Below are 24,541 nucleotides of genomic sequence, written 5' to 3'. Positions count from 1 at the left end.
GTTGGAGGGGTGGATGGACGACGGTTAATGCCATCTATGGACCGGTGACGCTATCGCATCGTAGCGTAGCGGGCATAAGCAACCAAGTGCCACATCCCACATATCACCGCAAAGGGGGAAGCGGGATTAGTGAAATAGTTCCGTTCATGGTTGGGTTGGGTTGTCGGATTCGCGCTCACTCAGCAAATACACTCATCCATAACAAGCAACGATCAACTCATCTTTGCTGTTACCTCACCTCACCCAACCCATCCATCTCCTACTTCTTAATCGGAGTAGAAAGATCAAGGGAACAGCTCGTAATCGACCTCGCATCATAGAGTAGAAACACTCGCAGAAAAAGTCACCTTTCTCGAACCCTCAAAACACGTTGAATCGCCTGACCGATAATCGATCCCCTCCTCCCTCCTTCTCATCTTTTCCATCGACAATCCTCCTTCGATTCTCATTCAGATATCCATCACTTCCCCTCAGCCTCAGTCTCCAGGCTCTATAATACCCTTACATCAGCGTCGGAACTAAGACGAAGGATTATACCCCCTCTGTTCCAGATAGAAAGAGACTAGTGGATATATTCAGCATCTTTATCGCCACCTCAATTCAGATCAATAGTACATCGTTTTTCGGATATTACAAGGAAGTGTAAAAGTAATCAAAATCGCATAGAATAATATCAGAAATTGTAATAAGCAAGGATTTGCGTAGAACAATATAGATTGGGGTATTTAAGAGTCAGGAGGAGAAAAAGGATAATTAGTCAAAATGACGGTCACTTTCCCATACTCGTCGGCTCCGGCCAAGCAGATCAAGGAGATTCAGTTTGGTGTGATGAGTCCCGAGGAGATTGTGAGTTGTTTCTTCCTCTTTGTTCTTTTCCGGTCGAACGACATACGGTGTGGGAAGAAAGAGGGGGATATTTGTACATTTGTGGACGATTTGCGACTTGTTTTGGTATGCATTCGCTTACACCATTGGTTTCACTCGTATCACACGCTTTTCAGAAAGCATTCTCTGTGGCCAAGATCGAATATACAGAAGTGATGGATGAGGCTACGAACAGGCAGAAAGTTGGAGGTCTGATGGATCCTAAAATGGGCAGTAAGTCGTCTTTCTAAACCAAAGACGATGCCGGATCTGTGTTCACACGAGAACAGCCATCGACCGTAATTTCAAATGTCAAACGTGTCTGGAAGGTATGGCGGAATGTCCAGGTCATTTCGGTCATATCGAATTGGCCAGACCAGTCTTTCACGCCGGTTTCATCATCAAAGTGAAAAAGATCTTGGAATGTGTCTGCTATAGCTGTGGGAAACTCAAAGTTGACATGGTAAGCTCATCTACCCAATCGTACGGACTACCAGATGAGCATCACATTGACGCAAGTGCATTGTGTACGATGTACAATAGCGAGATCCAATGGTCGCGAATGTCGTACGAAGAGTAAAAGCTCAGCATCGTCTACGAGCTGTATGGGTATTGGCGAAAGATAAGAAAGTCTGTGAGACTGATTCGCTGGAGGACAACCAGGATGGTGATGCGACGGCCGAAGATCAGTTTATGGCTGAACAGGGGAAACCAAAAGGTCATGGTGGATGTGGTCACGAGCAACCGTTATGGCGAAAGAAGGGTCTGAAGCTTACTGGTATTTGGAAACCTACGGATAAGGGAGAGGTCAGTCTTAGTTGATCCAGTCGACTGATTCCCATACTAACTTTGTCCAATTAGGATACTGCTGAACCTGAAGAACGCAACGTATCTCCAGGAGAGGTACATAATATCCTCAAGAAGATCCCACCTGAAGATTTGCATATCATGGGTTTGAACGCTGAATACGCTAGACCAGATTGGATGATTCTTACAGTATTGCCCGTTCCACCCGCAGCTGTCCGACCTTCAATCGCCATCGATGGAGGAGCTTTACGAAGTGAAGATGATTTGACGTACAAATTACAATCGATCATCAAATTCAATGGTATTGTTAGGCGGATGGAAGCGGAAGGTGTACCTCCGAGTGTGGTCAACGAGCAATTCGATTTACTGCAGTATCACGTCGCTACTTATATGGACAATGAGATTGCTGGTTTACCGAGGGATCAGCATAAAGCTGGAAGAGCTATCAAAGCTATCAGAGCGAGATTGAAGGGAAAAGAAGGTAGAATGAGAGGAAACTTGATGGGTAAACGAGTGGACTTCTCAGCTCGTACGGTTATTACTGGTGATCCCAATCTGCAGTTGGATCAGGTTGGTGTCCCCAGGAGTATAGCCATGACTCTGACTTATCCTGAGAGAGGTAAGCTAGCGAATTGGGTGCGTTATAATCGTCTAGCTCACACGTTCCTGTAGTGACTCCATACAATATCGTCTATCTGCAAACTCTGGTGAATAACGGTCCTGCAACGTACCCTGGTGCTAGGTATTATGTCAAGGATACTGGAGAACGTGTGGATTTGAAGTATAGGAAATCCGGTGAACCTATCAGTCTGCAGTTTGGTTGGATCGTAGAGAGACACCTCAAGGATGGAGAGTGAGCTACATGTTTCGTTATGCCCATAGAGTCAAGCTCATCATGGATTTAGCTTCGTTCTATTCAATCGTCAACCGAGTTTGCATAAGATGTCCATGATGTCTCATAGGGTCAAGCTTATGAACTATTCTAGTCAGTCTTATTTTTAATCAGGTGATATCTCATAGCTGACGTTGTTCTCTAGCTTTCCGTCTGAATCTCTCGGTGTACGTATGCGAGACGTATCATTTGACCGAAGCTGACTTTATACTATAGCACTTCACCTTATAATGCCGATTTCGATGGTGACGAAATGAACTTGCAGTAAGTATCATCCTGAGAGTCATATGAACCCTGCTAATCATTTCTTTGCAGTGTACCGCAAAGCGAAGAGACACGAGCAGAGCTCAGTCAGATAGCTTGGGTTCCCAGACAGGTACATATCTAAGCGCCGAGCTGAATGTTTCTCAAGCTTGGGCTTACATTGCTACTTTCTCTGCAGATTGTCTCGCCCCAGGCGAACAAGCCCGTCATGGGTATCGTGCAAGATACTCTTTGTGGTATCCGAAAGTTCACCCTACGAGATAACCTTCTCGATTGGCTACAAGTGCAGCATATCCTCCTTTGGACGGTCGGCTGGGACGGTACAATACCACCGCCTGCTATTCTGAAGCCTAAACCAATGTGGACCGGTAAACAGCTTCTATCGATGACGATTCCCAAAGGTATCAATATCACCAAGAAGAACAATGAGAAGCCATCACCCATTGATGTGACCGATGAGAATGTGTTGATAGATAACGGTGAATTGATATACGGTACCATCGTAAAAAATATGGCTGGTGCTGCCAATGACGGTTTGGTACATGTCATCTTCCGAGAATTAGGTCCAGTAGCAGCCCGAGATTGGTTTTCAGCTTGTCAACAGATGATCAATTTCTGGCTATTACATTACGGTTTCTCGGTTGGTATCGGTGATACCATCGTCGACAAAGCTACCATGGCAGGAATCACAAATCGAATGGTGGAAGCTAAAGAGGCGGTACAAAGGCTGATCTCAGAAGCAGAGGCGAACAAGATGAAACCTAAACCAGGTATGACGATCAGAGAAACTTTAGAAGCATCAATTGCCAACGAATTGAACAAAGCGAGAGATTGGACCGGTAAAACCACGCAGGATAACCTGAAGGGAGATAACAACGTCAAACAGATGGTAGTGTCTGGATCAAAAGGTTCTTTCATCAATATCTCTCAGATGTCAGGTGTCGTAGGACAACAGTTCGTCGAAGGAAAACGTATAACGTTCGGGTTCAAGCATCGTTCATTACCGCATTTCTCCAGGGATGATTATGGTCCAGAATCAAGAGGTTTCGTAGAGAATTCGTATCTTCGAGGATTAACTCCTCAAGAGTTCTGGTTCCACGCCATGGGAGGAAGAGAAGGTTTGATTGATACTGCGGTGAAAACTGCTGAAACGGGTTATATCCAGCGAAGATTGGTCAAAGCGATGGAAGATCTTAAAGTTGGATATGATGGTACGGTGAGAAACTCGGTTGGAGATGTAGTACAATTCTTATACGGTGAAGATGGTATGGATGGTTCTGCAATGGAGAAGCAGGTGAGTCAGAAAGCACTGCGTGGAATCATGCAGTCCTGACCTAGTCACTGTAGAGTCTCGATATCATCCGTCTATCAAATAAAGCTTTCGAGCGAAGATACAAGATCGACGTCTTGAGTGCGACAGGTGGTTTCAAGAAGGGTGCTTTGCAAGCAGGTATCGATCAGAGCTCAGTGGAGCTGCAGACATTACTCGATGAAGAATTCCGTCAATATACTGAAGATCGACAATTGCTCAGAGACCATATCTATACCGATGGTACTCCTGGTCATCCTCTTCCTGTCAACATTCAGCGAGTCATCCAGAACTCTCAGCAGATCTTCCATATTGATCCTAGAGTTCCTAGTGATCTTGACCCAGCATACCTTATAGAGCAGCGACAAGCTCTCTCAGATCGATTGGTGGTGGTTCGAGGTGACGACAAGCTCAGTAGAGATGCTCAGCATAACGCCACTCTCGTCTTCAACATGCTCCTTCGATCACATCTTGCCACTCGACGAGTGATAGAAGAGTATCACCTGAATAGAGAAGCTTTCGATTGGGTTATTGGAGAAATTGAGCAAATCTTCAATAAAGCTGTCGTCAACGCATCTGAAATGGTCGGAACCCTCGCTGCTCAGTCTATCGGTGAACCTGCTACCCAGATGACATTGAATACTTTCCATTATGCGGGTGTAGCCTCTAAATCTGTTACCGGTGGTGTACCTCGATTGAAGGAAATCATCAACGTCGCAGTGAATATCCGAACTCCTGCACTGAATGTCTACCTTGATCCTGAATATAGTCGTACGGAGGAAGACGCGCATCAGATCATGCGAAAACTCACTTACACACGTCTCAGAGATATCACTGCATCAGTCGAGATTTTCTACGATCCTAAGCTGGATTCAACAGATATCGAAGAGGATCAAGATTTCGTGGATGCGTTCTTCGCTATCCCAGATGAAGACATTCGATTGGAACTACACTCGCCATGGTTGCTCCGTTTAGAACTTGATCGAGCCAAGGTATTGGAAGGTGGTTATGAGATGTCCCAAATTGTAAATGCCATAGCAGAACAAGTTGGAAAAGATGTCTTTGTGATACACTCAGAAGATAACGCGCCTAAATTGATCATTCGATTGAGAGTTGTAGCAGAGAAAGAAGATGAAGAGTTACTAGGTGACGAAGATATGTTCCTGAAGCGAATCGAAGGCACCTTGTTGGATCAAGTGGTGTTGGGTGGTATCAAAGGTATTCAGAGAGTGTTCATTTCAGAAGGTAAACAGGTGGTGCTTTCCCAACATGGTGAATACGATCAAGCGAAAGAGTGGTTCCTCGAAACGGATGGTATCAACCTGAAGGAAGTCATGGCTGTAGATGGTGTAGATGGGCCACGAACATACTCTAATAACTGTTACGAGGTATACACAACTCTCGGTATTGAAGGTGCTCGAAATGCCCTATACAAGGAACTGAACGGTGTCATAGAAATGGGTGGTTCATATGTCAATTACCGACACTTGGCTTTACTCTGTGATCTTATGTGTTCAAAGGGATCTTTAATGTCAATTACCCGACATGGTATCAACCGTACGGACGCTGGTGCCTTATCGCGATCATCTTTCGAAGAGACCGTCGAAATTCTCTTGGAAGCTGCGGCTGTAGGTGACGTAGATGATTGTCGAGGTGTAGCGGAGAATGTACTTCTTGGTCAAATGGCACCAATGGGAACAGGAGCGTTCGACGTATCCTTAGACATGAACATGTTGAAGGATGTGATTGTCGATCATCGATTACCTGTTCAAAACATGTTGGCTGCCTCTGGTGGATTAGCGGGAGGTATGACACCTGGTGGAGCTATGACGCCCTACGACAACTTCTCACCAATGTGGGATGGAGCGAAAGGATCAGTCGGATCAGCTGCTTTCTCACCAATGCAAACTTCAAACAATGAGGAAGGTGGTAACTTCGCCTATATGGGATACGGAACCTCACCAATGCACGGTGGAATGTCGCCTGCAGCAGCCGGATATTCACCTTCTTCACCTGCTGGATATTCTCCTACGTCCCCATTCGCAGTTACCAGTCCAGCCTATTCGCCCACCTCCCCCTTCGCAGGTGCAGGCGCAGCTTCACCTTGGGTACCAAGAGGTGGATTCGGAGGAGCGACTTCGCCTGCCTATTCACCCACCTCACCTCAATATTCACCATCCAGTCCTCAATTTTCTCCTGCCTCACCATCTTTCTCACCTTCTTCACCTACCTACTCGCCCGCCTCACCTGCATATGCAGGAACAGGTGCTGGTGCAGGTATGAACCGAGCTTCACCTTATTCTCCTGCTTCGCCTGCCTACTCCCCTACTTCACCAATGGGAGGTATGGGAGTTACCTCACCACAGTACTCGCCTACCAGTCCTAGATACTCGCCTGCCTCGCCTGCGTTCTCACCTACCTCACCGACTTATAGTCCAACTAGTCCGGCGGCATTCCAAGCTACCAGTCCAAGGTATTCGTGAGTGGTCTATACCTTACACGGTTGAAATATGGCTACTGATCCTGAAATGTTTGTATAGCCCAACGAGTCCTCAGTTCAGCCCCACGTCTCCTACTTACTCTCCTGCTAGTCCTGCATACTCACCTGCTAGTCCAGCTTATTCCCCTGCCAGTCCAGCGTACAGGTGAGTGACTTTCCCTTCATCATCACGTCAGGAAATATATTAAGCTGATTGACGTATGCGATGTGATGAACTAGTCCTGCCTCACCCGCCTATTCGCCTGCCTCACCTGCGTACGGTGCGAATGGCAATGGGGCTCAGGCCAACGGACAAAATGGAGCTGGACAGAGACCCAATGGAAATGCCAATGGACAAGTAAGACCTGGATGGGGTAATACAGGTACATACGGTGCTAGTCCAAGTTGGAAGAGTTGATTCAAGATGAGTTGTGAATGGACTATGACTGAGGAGTAGGGGAAAGAGGATGATAGTGGAAGATGGTACAGTTTGATTGATTTGTTTCATGGGTATACAGACAGTATGGGTAAAAGTAGCGTGTTGTTCATATATGATAGTCCCTAACACTCAGTGACTTAAGTCATCTTATTATCATTTCATCTTTGTTCTCTTCTTTCTTAAGAACGGCACTTCTGAGAGAGAAAGAAAAGATTGTACTTTAGCTATTATCTCGTAGGTTTTGTTTTTCCCTTTTTTTGGAAGAGAGAGAAAAAGAGAAAAAACGTCAAAACCACCAAAACACAACATATACTATCCCCTTCAAAATAGCTTAAAATACTATATAAAAATGCATGTTTCGTGGAATCATACATTGAATGCATATATGTATATTTGTAATACACTTGTACAACACTTATACTTCCCTGGTACAAGTACAAGAAACACTAGATGATAAGAGAACATGATGCTATGTGGATAAGATCTATATACTACTTTACTTTGGTTTGAAAAACGCCTTGATACCTTCTGGTTTCTTCTTTTTCTTCTTTCCTGATGCTGTGCCTCCATTCGTTCTACTTGATGATGTCGAGTTTGAAGTTACTGAAGAAGGACCATCACCATCTTGCAAAGATAATGCGAAATGCCAATCTTCATGTTCCTGTTTCATCGCTCTCAATAGTACTACTCGTGCTTCTTGTTCTATTTCATCGGATGTTGAGATGGTTTCGTGACATTTGGGACATTTCCATGTTCTGTTGATTTCATCATGAATAGTAGATCTCGGAAGCTTCGAAGGTCCTGCTTCCGAGTTCTCACCAGATATAATCACAGGAAGATCATCCTCCTCTTCTTGTATTTGTACCGATGTCGACACCATGACCAAGGAAGGGGATTCTTCTCTTTTGACATTAGTCACTTCCCCTTTCTTAGTCAAGAACGCATCTAATCCCATCTTCTTTTTACCAGTATGTAACGTCGGTAACCTAGGTTTCTTAGGTGATGGTTCCGCGGAGCTGGACGAAGGTGTGAGAGCAGGTGTAGGTGTAGGTGAGAGTGGTCTTTTGGCGAGATTCAGATTTGATATGGTTGGAATGGTAGTTGAGGAGGATGAGTTGTTTATCGATGGGGAAGGATGGGCCTGCTGAGGTTCTTGGGGTTTAGGTTGACCGAAGAATCCTTCTATACCTTGTTGACCACCTTCTAACTTCTCCAAACCGGTGAACGATAAAGCAATCTGAAAGGATACGCGTGAGCTGTAACTCGTCAATAGGTTGAGTGGGGGTTGCACGAGCTCACATTGTTCAACTTCATATTCCCGGTTTTCATCGGCAAAGTCGCTTCTTCCCACAACTTCCTAGCGTACTTCAGGATATAATCCGTCGAGAGATTACGCGTGAAAGGAAAAGGAGTTTGTCTTGATCTCGAGGGGTCAATACCTATTCACAAGGGGAACTTAGCATAACCGGTCTTTTAAGCTGGGGCAGATCGAACGCACCTTGCCTCGTACTCAGAACTAAAGTCTTTGGCCAAAGACCAGGTGCTACCTCCCTCGCTTCTCTCAATCGGACATTCAACTCTCCAGATAATACCGATAACCAATGATGACCTTGTTCTGGTGTTCTCACATTCGGTCGTACGTTCTTAGAAGCCAACATTGATTTTGTGGCCACTCTGCCTTTGACTTCGGTATGATCGATACCCTATTTACGGAACGTCAGCTCGAGCATTGCCGCAGGGAGAGCTGCAGGATGAGCTAAACTCACTCTGAGAAGGTTGTATACCCATATACTCTCCTCGCCAAAACGAGATTGCATTTCCTCAAGTGGAACGAGCCTGACATAGCCAACAGTGTCAGCCTGTCGTCCAGTCAAGCATAGGTCCTACTTATTTGGACTTACAACATGTCTCCTACCGTCTTCGCTCCGTACTCTGTAGCTATAGCGTTTCCGAGTTTACCTCCGAGTGTACGTATCTGATCGACTTGTTTCAGCAACTTTAGAGACTGATTACCGACATGCACTCACATCAGTGAAGTCCCTATCCCTCAAGAAAGCAGCTGTCGCACCAGCTCTCAGTACAGTCTGATTATTGGGCTTCTTCCAAGCTGAGCAGAGCTGTAGGATGGTATGAGTCAGCTTCCCACCAATTGGGTGGATCATACAGCTGAACATACCTTTGCCATTGCCTTGTTATGTGCGATACCCTATGCAGTCCATCCAGTTCGCTTCGTATCAGCTTATCATATCTACCGATTGATATATTATGATTATAGGTCAGAACGCAAGACTCACAGCAGAACAAGTATAATGTAACTGTCTAAACACCTCATCTCTCGTATTCTTCATGATCTCGGCACCGATACATAACGCCCAATCTTCCCACGTATCTCTATGACTATTCCTCCTTATAAAATTGTCTTCATCGTTACCATCATCACTTCTCTCCTCTTCCATATCTCCCTCACCTCCCTGGGATGAGTCTTGGAGTTCGGATTCACCATTGATAGGAAATACGTTCCCTGCCCTTGACCAATTGATAGGTGGTGCTGGAGGTAAAGGGGAATCTATACCTTCTGGCGCGTCGTCTGGAATCGTCGATAGGTAAGGATGTATAGTGAGGAGTTGCTCGAGTACCATGGGAGTAAGATCGAGGAAGGCTTCGTCGATTGACGCTTTTTCTGATAGGAGAATCCCAAATCAGTTGTCTATCTCGCAGATTCGACGATTGACCTGAAGATGAAGCGGACATACCAATTTCACCTTTAGGGACCATCTCTTTGAAGATAGCCAAGATCTTCAGACTTTCTCTTCTATATGGATCCAGACTGACCTACATGATATGAAATATCAGCTAATGCACTGAATTGATAATATGCAGGCTGAATGCACTCACTTTATGCGTTTGGGGATCCACTTCACCCCAATATCCAGCTTCGGCCTCCCCATTCCGGTAGGTAGCTACGTGCTGCACTACCAGCTCGGGACACATTTTCCTAGCTTCGTCCAAAGTCGTGAATCTGAACTTGAAGCGTTAGCTAGGTCTGCCTTGTTGCTTAGACTTCTACAAGCAGTCAATCATGTAGCTCACCGTTTGATACCGTATTTCCTCGCTGGATAATTGACAGCGATGATACTTTGCCATTGTGCGCATATCAGGGGGATATCATCAGGTAGACCAAGTCTGACTTGTTCAAATTCTGTCATTGTATGATGGATGATCAGCATAATATAGCTTACGAAATAGCAAGACGAAACACAGAAATGAATCACTCACGAGCATAGGCAGCATCGATATCACAATGGGCGATAGTCCTCAATGGATTACTATATAAACCCAGCATCGAGTCAGCCATCCATACCATCATTCATGATAGCTGACCCAAACTCACAATACAGTCATAGCTTGAGGACTCGATAGATGTCTATAAGTCACTGGGCCATTATCGTTCCCAGACCTTTTGGAAGGTCCCGATAAGAATGACATCTTTCCTTGCTTCCGTGCACTTCACTGTTCTGACATCGTGTGGTAAAGATCGATCGGGTAGAATATGGAGGTAGGTAAGTATACAAAGCAAGAAGAAGGTGTCAAATCGTAAATTGTAAACATTCGATAACTTGATGTCCAGTCAGGTCAGTCAGAGTGGAGGGAAACGATCCAACTGGACTGACTCGTAAGAGTGTTTAGAGTAGTTACTGAAATTACCACCATACAATTACTCGATAGCGTGTTTGTGTCAATGATACATGATATGCTATTCATTCAATGGAAGGTATGTTCATAAGGATATTCGCTACAATCACATTATTTTACATTGTATATAATGCTTTCATTGAAACAGAACAAGAGAAAAATGTGGAGGTATCGCTGAACTATGGATCGAAAACAAGGCGAGATGTAAAGAAGACAACTTGTTCTCTATGCTCCGGTCTAATCGACCCCACAAGAGACCATACTTGTAGCATCTACCCTATAAACATCCCCAACCTCCTCCATCAGAAGTCAACTCCAATCTCCTGGCTGTTAGATGAGGTATATTATGCATTAGCCAAGTGGCTTTTCGAAGTTCGTCCAATCGACCAATATGGACGTATTGTCTATGACCTCGTCTAGAGAGATAAAAACATCCACGATCAACATCAGCATCAGCACCCAATTCAGATCTTAGTCTACTCGAACAGAGGTAAATGATCATTGAACAGGGGTAAACTCACCTCATGGATATATCCAATTCTCCATGTTCATCCAAATAAGGCATATGACCGAAACTTCCCGAACCAGCATACAGATAGAGTATGATCCATCTTCGTATATCTACGAACATTCCCACTACCGCACCGCACCTATCACCACGACATCAACCATATCAGCTTTTAATACTGCATCATACTCATGGCATATCCTCGACTCACTCTCTCATATGTAAATTACATTCCCCCTCCTCTCCAACCGAACAACAATCCCCTCCTAGACAAACCATCTCCCCGCAGAAAAGACATAACGCAGGGTACGTAGGTTTTGTCTTACATCTCGAGCATTTCCTGTTCTGATAGTCCAATACCAGCGTTTCCCACTTGGTAGGTAATCTCACTAATTCGTATGTTCCTGGATATTCCAAAGACGGGATGATCCGTCCCTGAGAGGCCCACTGGGTTAACCATCTAGCTACGATTGGCGTTTCGGTCGTTGATGGATCACGAAGCGTATCATGAGGTGAAGGAATACCCAGCAAGGTCAACAACCTTCTGTATTCACATATACCAGGTGTTTGGAGAGTATCTAACGTCTCGGGAGTCATCATGGGGTAAGAACCCGATACGGCGTTGTAAATGATTGCCGCTCTTCGGAGGAAAGGTAGTGTATGTGAATATACCAATTTCGCTAACATCTCATCAGGGACCATATTGACGATTGACTCAGCGTCAGCGAAAGGTCCAGCATTTCGTAAGATAGATAACATTATAGGTTTGATTCCCGTAAATAGTTCGAGGGCATCTTGTACAGTTGGATCTTCCGGTGGAATTGATCGTGGCGAAGGTTGGAGCATCTTGTAAGAGCTTGATGATGAATTGGTCGTTGAAGAGGATATACAACTTCTCTTGATTGATAAGGCTAATCCGAACATTGATCTGATCAACTCGGCATAATATGCCATGACAATCACCGACTGTAATAAGTCAGGTGCTATCGCGGCAGTTTCGATCACCATCCCGAGCGGTTTACGAAGTAAGAGTGGTGAAGGTAATGTCGAAGATCTATACCAATCAGGTAAGAATCTGGCGAAGATTCCTACTCTCAGCGCAGTTCTATCGAATCCAGGTCCGAAATATAAATCTAATTCCAATTGTAATAACCCAATCAATTTCTTGATTAATTTCATTGACAATTCCGGTATTTGCTCTGCAACCGATAATACTTCTTTTCCATTTATAGTCGTTGGTCCACCAAGTCCACGTTGGGTTATTTCAGCCATAGAAACGGTATATCCAACCATATCGTCGGGCAAGTACATGTGAGTCTTCTTCCCCCGAATACGATGAGATTGTTCAGATAGAGGTCGGATCAATCCTCGCATTCGATCAGCCATTCGAGAAGTACTTTTCATATGTCCTCTTCGATGAGCGTGATCCAATGAATGAACCGAGAACATACAATCCGAGAACCAAGGTATCACTTCACCGGTTTCGAAATGATGATCCCATATCCTCTGACTGTCCGCCACTCGAAGTAAACCCTCACTCGATACTTTCCGTATAGTCACTGACAGACTAGGTAGTTTCTCTCCTTCCTTCTTGAGGACAACAGCAGGTTTCCTGGGTGTCATGCTGGGTTCAACGGGTATTAAGACGTTTCCGAGTGATTTGCACAAGGGACACATGTATTCTAAACGTACAGCATTTTCAGGATGATGTCTCTGGACTTGTTGTGTATGTCGAGTCTTGGTAGCTTCGAAGTAATTCGACATACATTGATCGTGCATGAAGTGACTGCACGCAGACATGTGAATTCCGAACTTCAGAGCTGTGCTAGGATAACCTTGTGTTGAGATTGGTTCAGCTCGATCACCATCTTCGTATGCGAATCGGTGGTATCTCGTCGGTTTATCCAGGCTTGTTGGAGTTTGAAGAGACTCTTCAAACCAATCTCTATCGTGGACCGCTTCTCGGATCGTTCGACTAGGTTGAAGAAGGGCCAGCATACCACCGGGAGCTCTTGAAGTGATATCCTCCTGGCAGACTATACATTGTCCATACGTCTCGTTCTCAGCGTGATGCCCATCTTGATCCATATCAGTATCTGCTGCCATTGACTCATCTTCATCGCCACTTTCCTCTTCCATCATTGCTACAAAGCTCTGCTGCTGCTTTGCGAACGCAGCCATGATTGCCTTCTGCCTTGCAGCGGCAGCGGCTTTCGGATCAGGTTTCGCAGGTGAGGAAAGCTGTAGTAATGATTCAGCTTCCCTGTTTGCCCGGTAGTCGACGGTATATTCAGCTGGTAGGTGTTTCACTATCGTTTCTAAAATATAGTCAACCCTCGCCTTGTATGGCTTGTATGCCGACTGAGTCTGCATTATCCATAAATTCTGGAAAGTCGAATGATCACCATCAGCTCCTTTGATCTGGAGCGAGGCTTCAGCAAATTGGCTTGGAGCGACCGATAGAGCTACCATAGCGAGGTGGAGAGAGTAGTCAAGCACAAAGTCCCAGGTAGGTATAACCGGTGCAGCTTTCGATTCAGCTGGCATGGCGGCATGAACGATCAGAGCCCATCGATCGGGATCGCCCATATGTAGACAATGCGATAACGTCCAGTAGACCAAGTCGCTGACGACGTTCGTGTGGAGGAAGTCGCCAATGTTGGAGAATGGGTGCCCGGCAGGAGGAAGTTCGAGGGGTCTGGGCAAGATGAAGGGATCTTCCAACGATGGATTACGTTTCTTTGCCCTAGCGATGAGCTTGTCCATAGCTCCACGCTGGTCGTTCTTGGTATAGTAGTGCCAGTATGGATCGACTTCGTCGTACAGTTCGTCTTTGAGGGAGTATTGTCCAGGAGCAGATTCAGTTGGTTCTCTAAAATCGGCAACTGATCTCAGGATGGGCGTGACGCTTCCCTCTTGACTTCTTTCAGGTAGCTTCTTGTAAATTTCGTAATAAGTCAAAGGTTGAACTGCAAGTTGGTGTATGATGTGTTTTCGCGTTATCTTGTCTCTCGACCAGCCATCGACGATAGCTGGATATGTCACAAGGTGGATGACCAGCAATAAGAAATCTTCAAGGAGGTTGATACGTTGTTTTGGTTCGGTAGCGTGGGACAACCAGATATCTGGATTCTTCGGGTTACCTCTGAACCACGGCGATAGGCCGAATCGATCTATCATAGCGACCATGAACTTGAGGGGATCAATGATACATAGACCAAACTGTAATAGGAAGAAATCTTGATCGAGTGTTGCCTCTCTGAGAGTCATTTCTCGATAATGGTGGTGCTGCATTCTCATCGCAGCACCGTTCTTCTTCCACATATCAGCACGGATTTGCGAGAGGACGACGTGTGCTAGAAATCAGTGTGTCAGTTGGATGTCCTTTCTATGCCAATTCCACGAGAAGCAGAAACCACCGGCGGCAGAGATGAATGAAGCGAATTCTCTAGAGAGCTTCCCAGAAGATAAAGACTCACTCTGCATTGACCATTCGATAATCATCAACTTCATCCTCTCACTGTCACTCTGATTCTGAGCTCTCAACACGAATTTCTCCATTATCTGCCTGAAATTCAACCCCCTCAAGGATGAAGTGCTGATGTCATCGTTCAACTGGCCAAGATGTTTTCCAAACGATTTCACCATTTCCGCCAAGAGGTAATTCAGATAATGGTGGAAACTGAAAGCTTCTATGCGAGTGACAGATTGTTTGATGAGTGAGAATCTTGAGTTTTTATATAAAACATCTTGAACATCATGTTCAACCGGTCTTTGATATTTCTCTTTATCCAACGTGTTGGACATCAACATCATATCGGTTAATATCCTATTAACCACCACTGCCATAGACCCCAAGACATTATCTATCGTTCCACTTAAGAAGACTTCTCCAAGTTCTCGACAGAGTTTAGACATGTCCGGTAAGATGATGAAAGATTTGTACCAGTCGACTTCGTATTCTACGTGTTCGGTCTGTTCCCTTTTCTGAGGTTGTAATCCCACAAACATATTGATGAACAATAAAGCTCGGTTGAATAACTGGGGTTGTCGAACGATGAGTTTCCTCATTTCTGGATGTCGAACCATACTTCTAAGATGACCAAGTAGAGCCAGTCCTTTCTTATTCCTGAATGCAGGTGCATCAGTATCCATGCGACTTTTCGCTGAATTATCTGTTGGATCGAAATGAAGAGGAGGAATGACCAGTCGATCACACCCGTCAGTCTTGATATTTTGCCCAGTGAACCATGCGTGGGCAACACTGATTACGTTGTTGTACAATTGACCTTTGGCTGTGGCATGTACACAAACAGCTCCATTGGTGAAGATGAGGTAAGCCGATGAATAAATGATATTCGTATCCAGTTCCCGTTCTTGGAAGATGTAATGTTCGACCAACCGTGGATAATTTATTGCGAATCGCGAGGCTGAAATCGATATCGTCAGTTTGGGTAACTACTAAATGTTGGTGCATGACCAAACTCACCCAGATCCTTCCTCACATCTTGATCAAACAATAACACCGAGCAGTATATCTGTCTCATCTCCCATTTGGCTTTCTTCCACAATCTAGAATCTAACTGTAACAACCAATCGATCCTTCTCGTATCGTGGCCGCCCATAATCTTACCCCATTCAAGATCTTTCAGATCTGGTGCTAAAGGGGTTCCTGCACCTACTCCAGCGTTTCTTAACCTCGGTTCGTACAGCGCTTTCGCTAACATCCTCTTGAACACTGTATCGTCTCCATCGATTGTCGATTGGACCATATCGTATAGCCAAGATATCAAGATTCCGACAAGTTCTTCCCTAAATGAGTCGGAGGCAAGACGTAATGAGACAGGAGCATCGATTTGCTGGATCATGCTCGCTCCGTGGAAGGCTATTATAGGGTTCGATGAGACCAGGACAATTTTGCGGCCCTGGATAGGCGAAAAAGGCTCGTTAGTGAATGGTTACATCGCCTACGTAAATACGTCTCACGATCTGCGTAATTTATGATTATATAAGGAGAGAGAAGGAGGGGGAAGGGGGAAAATGGCGGGAGGAGTATGGGGAGGGGGCAGAGGGAGAGGGTATTGAAGGAGAAAAGAGGATGGAAGGAAGGAGGGAGGGAAGAAGAGTAATAGCGCAAGTCCACTCACCACTTCGTCTACCTCCCTAACCCACTGTTCCGCTACTTCCCACTTAATTCCCAGAGCATCTCTAAGTTGTCTAGCCACTTCTCTCGAAACATGCTTCTCATCTTGCCACATCACCACGCTCCACGGTCCCTTATCCCTCCTTTCTTTCATTTCGCCCGTAGGTTGTTCCGAATTACGCATTTCTTCCTCCGTCTTCGGTAAATGACCATACTCGGAGGGAATCAAGGAATGTTGTAATGTTTGTATGATAAACTCCAAGACCATTACGATTGTACGATGAATTGCCAAAAGAAGATTATCCGGTATTTCATACTTTAGAGTTTGTATTGGTTTTTCACCCTCCGACAGAGGTGGATGATGTGAACATCCTTTACATGATGGAGGGTCGGTTTTCCATGCTGATGGATCACCACAATCGCAAGATGCAGAAAACGAATATGATTGTCCGAACAAAACTTCATGCCCTTCGTGATCGGATGAATGGAAACATTCCGCACAGAGCACGACAGAAGGATTTATAGCGCATGTCCTGGAACATCACAAACAAGACTTATTAGTATTCTAATAGTATGGTTCAAGATGAGGATTTTAACAAGATCAGTACTCACTTGCAAGTGAATGTCCTATCAAATCGATTAAACACTTTCCCACATATCGTCCCATTTCTGACTTTCTTAAATGACCTATGACCTGTGGATTTATAGATCTCATCTAGCTTATCTTGAGCTGTACTTAGACTCCACGTTTTAGGTGAAGGTGAATTATCTTGAAAATCATTGATCAACCAATCGTTCAAATTCCCAAAACTCGGTATTTTCAGATCTACCTTCTCCGGCGAGCTTCCTACATCAGGTGAGTTGATAGTGGTAGGTAAGAAGTATTTTATCCAATCTGATCTTTGCCATATACTTTGAAATAAGCTTCTAATCAAGGCTGCCTTGACTGAATTGGATATCTTATTGTCCCTTTGTATGTGCGAGGTGGCCAATAGCTCGGATAGAGCTTTATGAGGATCTGTAGGGGGTAAGTTTGAGGAACCGGTCAAGGGGATAGGCTGTAAGATTGAAGATCTAGAGGACGATGAGGATGCCTGAATGGCTTGATCTGCACCTGAACCAGAGCCGGATGATCGTGAGAATGGATTGAGAGAGGAAGGGAGAAACCTCTCTCCTGGCATCGGCATGGTGGGTTATATGATCGAGCTGTGCAGATCAGAGGGATTGAGGTGATAGGGCTTGCGTTGAGGTGATGAGTTACGTGTGTTCGTTGCTGTTGACCTCTCAAGACATAAGATGCTTTGTTGTGAAGAGCATAGACAACGGACGTCCTACGGTCCAAGGCGCGTGACCTGATTTCGTTTGTGGTTCGTTACGATGAATGTCGTTGACAAGATTCTGAAAGAGTGTAGCGGTTGATGGCTCTGCTTATATTGGTGAGGTGTGGAAGTGTAGAATAGGTTGCCTTTGTAGTGGTTGATACATCATATTGGAGAGTGGTGGTTGTCGATGGATCATATCGTGACTTAACTGCCAAGGTCAGGTCCCAATTACGCGTAATCATAATCAATCAGTCGATCCGAGTATGCCACGTCATTGCACCTGAATACGGTACTAGCGTTATCGTTATCAGTCTCGTCTCGATGCGTGATCGCGTACTCTTACTCGTGAGTAGCAAACGTCAAGATAGATCCGTTCATAACAGCAGACCAGCTCTCAAGTATAACAACTAAAGAATAAACAGACCTCGTCAAAAGAGATACAATGTCATCCCGCCCTTCAACCTCATCCACCCACCTCCCCGTCCCACCCTCAATCCCCCCAGCACTCCATCAACTAGCCAACCCCGCTCCGGTACTCATCGACTCGCAATTACCAAATTACCTCCTACCGAATGTACTCGACTTGCTGAGGGACTCGTCAACGCATGTGATACGGCGAAAGAGGGAGCAGGAGGATTCCCTAAGGTCCGAGGGGCTGTTACCGCCTTTAGAGAAAGGGAAAGGGAAACAGGTCGAGGAGGAGGAAGAGAAGCTCGTCGAACATGCGCTGGCTAGGAAGGTAGAGAGAGTTGGGTTGATGGTCGGTGGTCACATTGCTGAAAAGTATGTCATAGCTGTATCTTCTTCTTGTAGGCTACTGCTGATGTTGTTGGTCGACTCAGGTTGACACTGGCAAGACCACCTTTGGCAACTCACTTGGATATCATCAAGTTCATATGTAAAGATTTATTCTTGTATGTATACTCGAAACAGATTGATAATCTACGTACGAATCATAAGGTGAGTAAAATGATTCTTATCACTCACATCTTCCGCAATAAAACTCGAATGACATGAAGCCTTTATAAAATCCAAAATCAAATATCGCTTCTCGACATGGGTGTTAACAATCATCTATAGGGTATATTCGTACTTCAATCTCATTCATTCCCACCTCTCATACCTCTATCAACCTATAAAGGCTCTTCGAATGATATAGAAACTGCTAAACCTGTAAGTTACCTTGATTTAATCAATGCTATCTGATCATATCACAGAATTATCGCTGATACCTCGACGTTGCAAATTCATTATAGCATCTCGTATTCCCTCAAGCTCTACTACAAGGCGCATTAGTTAGATTAGGTATGAACGCCGTGATAACAGCTGAATCGAGTGGACTACCTCAGTGTGAGTAAAGCCATACCTGACTACGATGAATTCCGCTGACTTCTCGACTGACCGCTAGGTACGTTCCAGATTCGGGTTGTAAATCCAACAGTCGCGAACCCAACAATGCCTTCCACTGCAGGTGCGACCCTTCCGGTTTCGGTCCGTTCGATACAGTCACCATAGAAGACAGACGTGCGAACAAACCCATTGGGCGTATCTACTCATTGTATAGACATGGCTTTGTATACATTTACAAGGAGCAGACTGTACGGACCAGTTGCAAATTCAGATTATATAAGCTACGAATGGAATGTATCGCAATTTTACAACAACTCCCACAACGATTACAATCAATAAGGCATACCACAGAATATCCGTGTCTGCCGTAATAGGCTTTATCGATGATTTCTCTTGTTCAATGGCTACAGGCTACATCCGAAAACAAAAACAAAAAAACGGAAAAAACGACCATCAATATATGACGGGTACAGTAATCCGAGAAGGCATGTCATCGAGTGTGAATACAGATGGAAGAGGCTACTCACATCATCACCCTGAGGCTCCATCGGGATATGGTTCCACTCGACCTCCATATTAGCTAGACGAGATAATTGATCCATGACGCTGGCAGAAATCATCGATTCCTGGATTTCCTGGATTTTCTTGATAGCTTTTATGGCTTCGTTATAATTCCGACTTCGGAGACCCATATACTTGTAAAATTTAGGATAGCACACAGCTTTTTCCCTCAATTTGTGATCCCTGCACAGCTCCACAAATGCACTTGTGAGTGAATCAGGGCTTGAGAAGGAGGAGAGGTTCAGCCTCTTTGTGTAATTCAGCATATGGGTTTCATCGACTTCACCTTTCGGACGCCATCTGGCAGGCCATTGACCTGTGGTTTCAAATCACACAAAGAAGTTGATAGCGAAGTTGACTTCATCAACAAGAGGGATGACGCTCCATCAGTAAGATTCATGAATATTTTATGATGAATGATGGAAATATATACACTGATAACTTACCGAATATCGGTCGCCACTGAGCGATCCATTTCGATCGAATATGCAAACAGAGGAGGGTAATGACATGTCTGCCTTATACGGTCTTGTACAACTGAGGGCTCTTGAGGTGACAAGAAGAGTCTCAGGGGAAAAAGGAGGCTCGAAGATATCGGAAACCCCCAAAAGCGAGAAGAATATCAGAAATCCCAGCAGACACTAACAGCCAGATAATCTTTTCAACACTTGACGATGGTCTTCCAGGCTCGATGGTGACTTGAATGTTCTTCTAAGAGCATCTGATGGATGCAGTTCGAGTAAAAGCATCGGCATAGGAGTTTGACCCATGTGTCGACAATTTCTTCTCGTTGAACCTGAGATGGTCTGATGGTTAGCGTTGACAAGATCTCGAAAAGATAAGTCCACGGAGTTAACGGTCATTACGAGTAGGACCTGTTAAAGGTGATTCGATTTGATTCGATACACTGGTGGAGAGCTGAAGGGGACGGGCAGTGGATGGCGTTGTTTGTACAAATACGAGAATACGAGGATACGAGATCAGACCATTTTGCCGCTCAACTTGGTTGCTTGCTCTCGTGAGGTACGTGCACTGTCCTGTTATGATGTCAGATGCATAGATGTTAAGTAGTACGAGTGGTGTTGCTTATGAATATATGATCAACAAACAAGAACATGTACGCAGATTCTGTATTACGATGGGAATATGGAATGTAACATGTGCTCGTGAAATGTAAAAGGAACCTAACAATACATACATCTTCATCTTTATCTTGTCACTTCTTAACATGTACCATATTATGTATCTCTCTCTGTTTTATATTCCATTATATCATATACATATATATAAACACGCACGTACCTGGAAACAAAAAGCATATAGTATTACAAATTCATCTTCTAATTCCTTCTTCATTCGCGACCTCTGCATCGATTCCAATCTTCAATTTCAATTTCAATCCAATGTATACTTTGTGTATTATTATTTTACAATTGACTTTCTTTCGTTCTGTCTGTCTTTCTCATCTACCTTTTATCTTCATATATTTATGTACTATATATCAAATCTTTATCGGTCGGTAATCCATATTTTACCCTCTTGGGTCTATTGTGTAATGGTTCATTCAATCAGTACATGTCTCTCGATACGATTCATTTGGATATCATTCATTTATTCCAATAGACTTACCATCCTTGGGAACCATAGACATCCAGATTCTTGACTGTATTCACATCCACACAACAATCAGTATCCATCAGAACATCTAGAAATGACATGAGAACAAATACCAAATCCAGACTAACCTTGAATATCCTGAAATTCTCTTTTGTCAAGTCTCTAAAATCGACTCTCTTATCGGCTTTGAAGTAGAAAGTGAGTTTTCGTCGATCCCTATGACCCAAAGCCCCACACAAAACATTGTCAGCATATTGATCGATCGATCAATCAATCAATCACCTCTACTTCAACTCAGACCCTTGCCTATGAGTATGATATCAGTTACTCACCATTGATATTCCGCATCGACAATTTGCATAGGTAACCCTCTCTGCATGACTTTCTCCCGACAGATCATCATCGCTTCATACTCGTCATTCAACTTTTCCCTCATACGACTATACATAAGTAAGTGAAACAGTGCGGAGTTAGCTTGCAAACGTTCTCAATTCATACTTTGTTCTGTCTGATAGGCAGTAGCATTGACAATGAGATCGTCATTGACATGTAAGAGGGTATCATCACTTACTTCTGCTCTTCAATCCCTTGACTGCTCTTCGCGAATATCCTCTTCGGTGTCAACTCCTTGGCCAGCGGTCCTCTCACGATCGTACTTCCCGCTAAATCAGGTTGCCCCGACGGTCCACAACCACTTAACAACCCGTCCAAGTCCATATTAGAAAGTTCAGGAGGTACACCAAATTCACCGGACAATCTCTTTTGTTGTTGTTGCACTTGCTGTTGTTGTGGTAATTGACCAGATACAGCCAAACCAGGAGGTTGATGTTGACTTGCACCAGACAGTAACGTTGCAGTAGCCTGTCTTTCTTGCCAATCTCTGATATCGTTCGGTGTAAGTTGATCATATATGACCGTACCGAAATCACTTCCTCTATCAGCTTCTACAATCACTTTATCCCCATTCGAGATTAACAATGTAGGATCAGGACAATAATAGATATCCCTTCGTCCAGCTTTGAAAGTCACTATGTAAAGTGGTGTCGTAATTGCCAGTGATCCCAATGGGATCCCTTTACCCAGATCACTCAACGATAAAGTAGAGAATGACGGAGAGGTAGGTTGAGGTGGTGAATTGTTAGGATAGAATGGAGGAGGTGGTTGGTTGGAGTACGATCCACCTCCTACGTAAGCTGATCCAGGTGGTGGGAGTGGTGGTAATGAATGTCCCGGCCCTGGTCCATTATATCCTTGAACGCCTGGCGGAGGTCGATTGGGAGGCATACCGTAGTACCCCTGAGGAGGAAGAGGGGCTCTACCAAACCCACTTGGTCCACCTAACATACCTTGACCTGGTGATCCATTATTCATCAGTCCCAGTCCCGGTGTGGGTCCACCAGGTGGAGGGGGAGGAAGATTACCATATGGTCTAGCGCCGATAGGGTACGGTGTCTGACCTGGAATAAACGATGGTGGTGGTTGGGGTCCTGCACCGGGTGTGCCAATCGCACCTGGTCCAGGTCCAGGTACAGACGTAGACGATTTGATCGTTGACGTAGATAATGATAGATCTTTTGTACCTTCTGGTGATCCCGTCAATCCATTAGAATGTCCATTGGCAATTCTTTCGTGTCCTACAATTGGTGAACCGACCGCAGCGCTCTCCAGAGAGAATCTCTTGCTATTACCATTACTTTCACCTGAGGTAGCTCGTTCTCCGGGTATCCCGAAAGTCTCTAATCTACCTCTAGGTGGGGTTGATCCGAATGATGGGAAAATCCCTTCATTCTTAGGTCGATTGATGGACGATATACGCTGATGTCCCATTCCTGATTCGCCGAATCCAAATTTAGGTAATGATCCTGAACTTATCACCTCCTCATCTCTAATTGTCCTCTTGCTTTGATCAATATCCAGACTCAAGGCGTTTCCTAAATCACTTTCAAAGCCGAATAAACCTCTTGAGGGTGGACTCATAGAGGTGATTCCCATTCCAGGTTCGCCAAAAGCAAATTCCCTTCTACCTCCTGGTCCACCTACGACAGATACACTATGTCTTCTTGATGATGCTCCTGATCTATTCCCTCCATTTGATTCTCCATATGCATTTCCTCCCATTCCACCAGTGAAAGGTTGCCCTTGTCCGTATCCACCTCCTAGAGCTTTATGTACCGACGATGATAATGCTGAAGTATCAGGTGGGGAAGGTCCCCATGCCGGACCTGCGGAGGGTTTGAAACCATCTTTGAACCTTCCTCCTGAAGGGGTGACACCATTCTTACCATACCTCTCATCTTTTGCGGGGTTATTGCCCAGTGATGGCAGTCCACGTGAGAATGGGGACATGTTACTTCCTTCGTTGGGACTGATATTCCATCCGACATCCACTTTAGAGAACGCCCCTACGTTTTCCAGAGTGCTCATTGTGCCGAACCACGGTCTGTCGATGTTGGTGGGACGCACACCGGTAGCTAGGGATTGTGATCTGGACCGTGAGGAGTTGGCTCCTGCTTTGGGCGGAGAGGGGGGTAAGGGGTGTTGACGGATAGCGGCGGGAGAGGTGGAAGGGTGGAATTGGGTGAAAACGTAGGGAAGGGCGAGGTGGATTGGGAGCGGGATGGGAAGAATTCTTCGGTGTGAGATGATAATGTTCTATTCAGTACTGTATTCTATTTCGCGCAATCCAAATCATTTAATCAGCATCACTTCTAGGCTAGATAGCTATATAGAGAACATACCCTTGGTTCCCTTATTTCTCCGGCTGAAAAGCTATTCGCCCTCGTCTGCGTCCCACCAGCCAAAGCATTACTAAACCTCCCTGGGGTCCTTGATCCACCAATCACTCCGAAAGCTCCTCCTCCAACGCCGTTCGTACCGTTCATACCTGGACTACCTCTCCCTGAACCAGGTGTCGAAGACGGTGGGATCCTCTCCCCAGCAGGCTGAGATGCCGCCCTCGTCTTGTATTGGAATGGGGTACCGCTCAGACTGGTGGCTCTAGCCGGTGATGGTCTGAAGATGGGGGCATTGGGATTGGGACTGTTGGGGTTGTGGACAGGAGGGAGAGTTTGGGATTTCGTAGGTGATGGGGTACTCATCGTGAGCTGAGTCGGAAGACCTAATCAATGATGATCAGTCGATGATCCGCGTCCATCAGCTGGTTAATAACTTACAAATAGGCTTGATCGTAGTCACTCCGCTGATGCAGTACAACAGGTCAACGCCTAACCGCCTTGTGTCTAGTCTCTAGTCTACTCAGGAAATCCACTCCTGTTCAATCGAAAGGAATTGAA

At 45.0% G+C, this 24,541-nt stretch overlaps 6 protein-coding genes across 6 annotated transcripts; 2 read left to right on the top strand and 4 right to left on the bottom strand.

Annotated features, from left to right (window-relative positions):
- Nucleotides 1–762: 762 nt before the first annotated feature.
- Nucleotides 763–7,033, top strand: V865_000591 (DNA-directed RNA polymerase II subunit RPB1; the record flags this gene model as incomplete). Its single annotated transcript, XM_066224421.1, has 14 exons — nt 763–846; nt 1,002–1,098; nt 1,155–1,327; nt 1,408–1,671; nt 1,726–2,290; nt 2,344–2,524; nt 2,577–2,656; nt 2,709–2,730; nt 2,780–2,827; nt 2,879–2,939; nt 3,006–4,121; nt 4,175–6,615; nt 6,677–6,781; nt 6,856–7,033. The coding sequence occupies 14 exons, from the start codon at nt 763–765 to the stop codon at nt 7,031–7,033; spliced, it is 5,415 nt and encodes a 1,804-aa protein (XP_066080518.1).
- A 517-nt stretch (nt 7,034–7,550) lies between these two features.
- V865_000590 (uncharacterized protein) lies at nt 7,551–10,540 on the bottom strand (the record flags this gene model as incomplete). Its single annotated transcript, XM_066224420.1, has 13 exons — nt 7,551–8,291; nt 8,354–8,493; nt 8,553–8,757; nt 8,821–8,890; nt 8,956–9,029; nt 9,082–9,171; nt 9,231–9,260; nt 9,349–9,734; nt 9,808–9,886; nt 9,950–10,073; nt 10,145–10,253; nt 10,331–10,380; nt 10,446–10,540. The coding sequence occupies 13 exons, from the start codon at nt 10,538–10,540 to the stop codon at nt 7,551–7,553; spliced, it is 2,193 nt and encodes a 730-aa protein (XP_066080517.1).
- Nucleotides 10,541–11,024: 484 nt separating this feature from the next.
- Nucleotides 11,025–17,585, bottom strand: V865_000589 (uncharacterized protein; the record flags this gene model as incomplete). The annotated part of the gene is made up of 7 exons (XM_066224419.1): nt 11,025–11,163; nt 11,269–11,397; nt 11,467–14,611; nt 14,735–15,685; nt 15,745–16,180; nt 16,403–16,931; nt 17,011–17,585. 7 exons carry the CDS (start codon nt 17,583–17,585, stop codon nt 11,025–11,027), a joined length of 5,904 nt encoding a protein of 1,967 aa, XP_066080516.1.
- Nucleotides 17,586–18,162: 577 nt separating this feature from the next.
- V865_000588 (uncharacterized protein) lies at nt 18,163–19,235 on the top strand (the record flags this gene model as incomplete). Its single annotated transcript, XM_066224418.1, has 5 exons — nt 18,163–18,503; nt 18,563–18,680; nt 18,801–18,893; nt 18,977–19,070; nt 19,129–19,235. 5 exons carry the CDS (start codon nt 18,163–18,165, stop codon nt 19,233–19,235), a joined length of 753 nt encoding a protein of 250 aa, XP_066080515.1.
- A 1,999-nt stretch (nt 19,236–21,234) lies between these two features.
- V865_000587 (uncharacterized protein) lies at nt 21,235–23,672 on the bottom strand (the record flags this gene model as incomplete). The annotated part of the gene is made up of 4 exons (XM_066224417.1): nt 21,235–21,294; nt 21,377–21,464; nt 21,581–21,688; nt 21,820–23,672. The coding sequence occupies 4 exons, from the start codon at nt 23,670–23,672 to the stop codon at nt 21,235–21,237; spliced, it is 2,109 nt and encodes a 702-aa protein (XP_066080514.1).
- A 47-nt stretch (nt 23,673–23,719) lies between these two features.
- Nucleotides 23,720–24,346, bottom strand: V865_000586 (uncharacterized protein; the record flags this gene model as incomplete). The annotated part of the gene is made up of 2 exons (XM_066224416.1): nt 23,720–23,917; nt 23,987–24,346. 2 exons carry the CDS (start codon nt 24,344–24,346, stop codon nt 23,720–23,722), a joined length of 558 nt encoding a protein of 185 aa, XP_066080513.1.
- Nucleotides 24,347–24,541: the final 195 nt, after the last annotated feature.

Source organism: Kwoniella europaea, chromosome 1, assembly GCF_036810445.1.
Source record: "Kwoniella europaea PYCC6329 chromosome 1, complete sequence".
Taxonomy (NCBI): Eukaryota; Fungi; Basidiomycota; class Tremellomycetes; order Tremellales; family Cryptococcaceae; genus Kwoniella; species Kwoniella europaea.
Note: the sequence above shows the minus strand (reverse complement) of the source record. Positions and strands in the feature narration are given on the sequence as shown.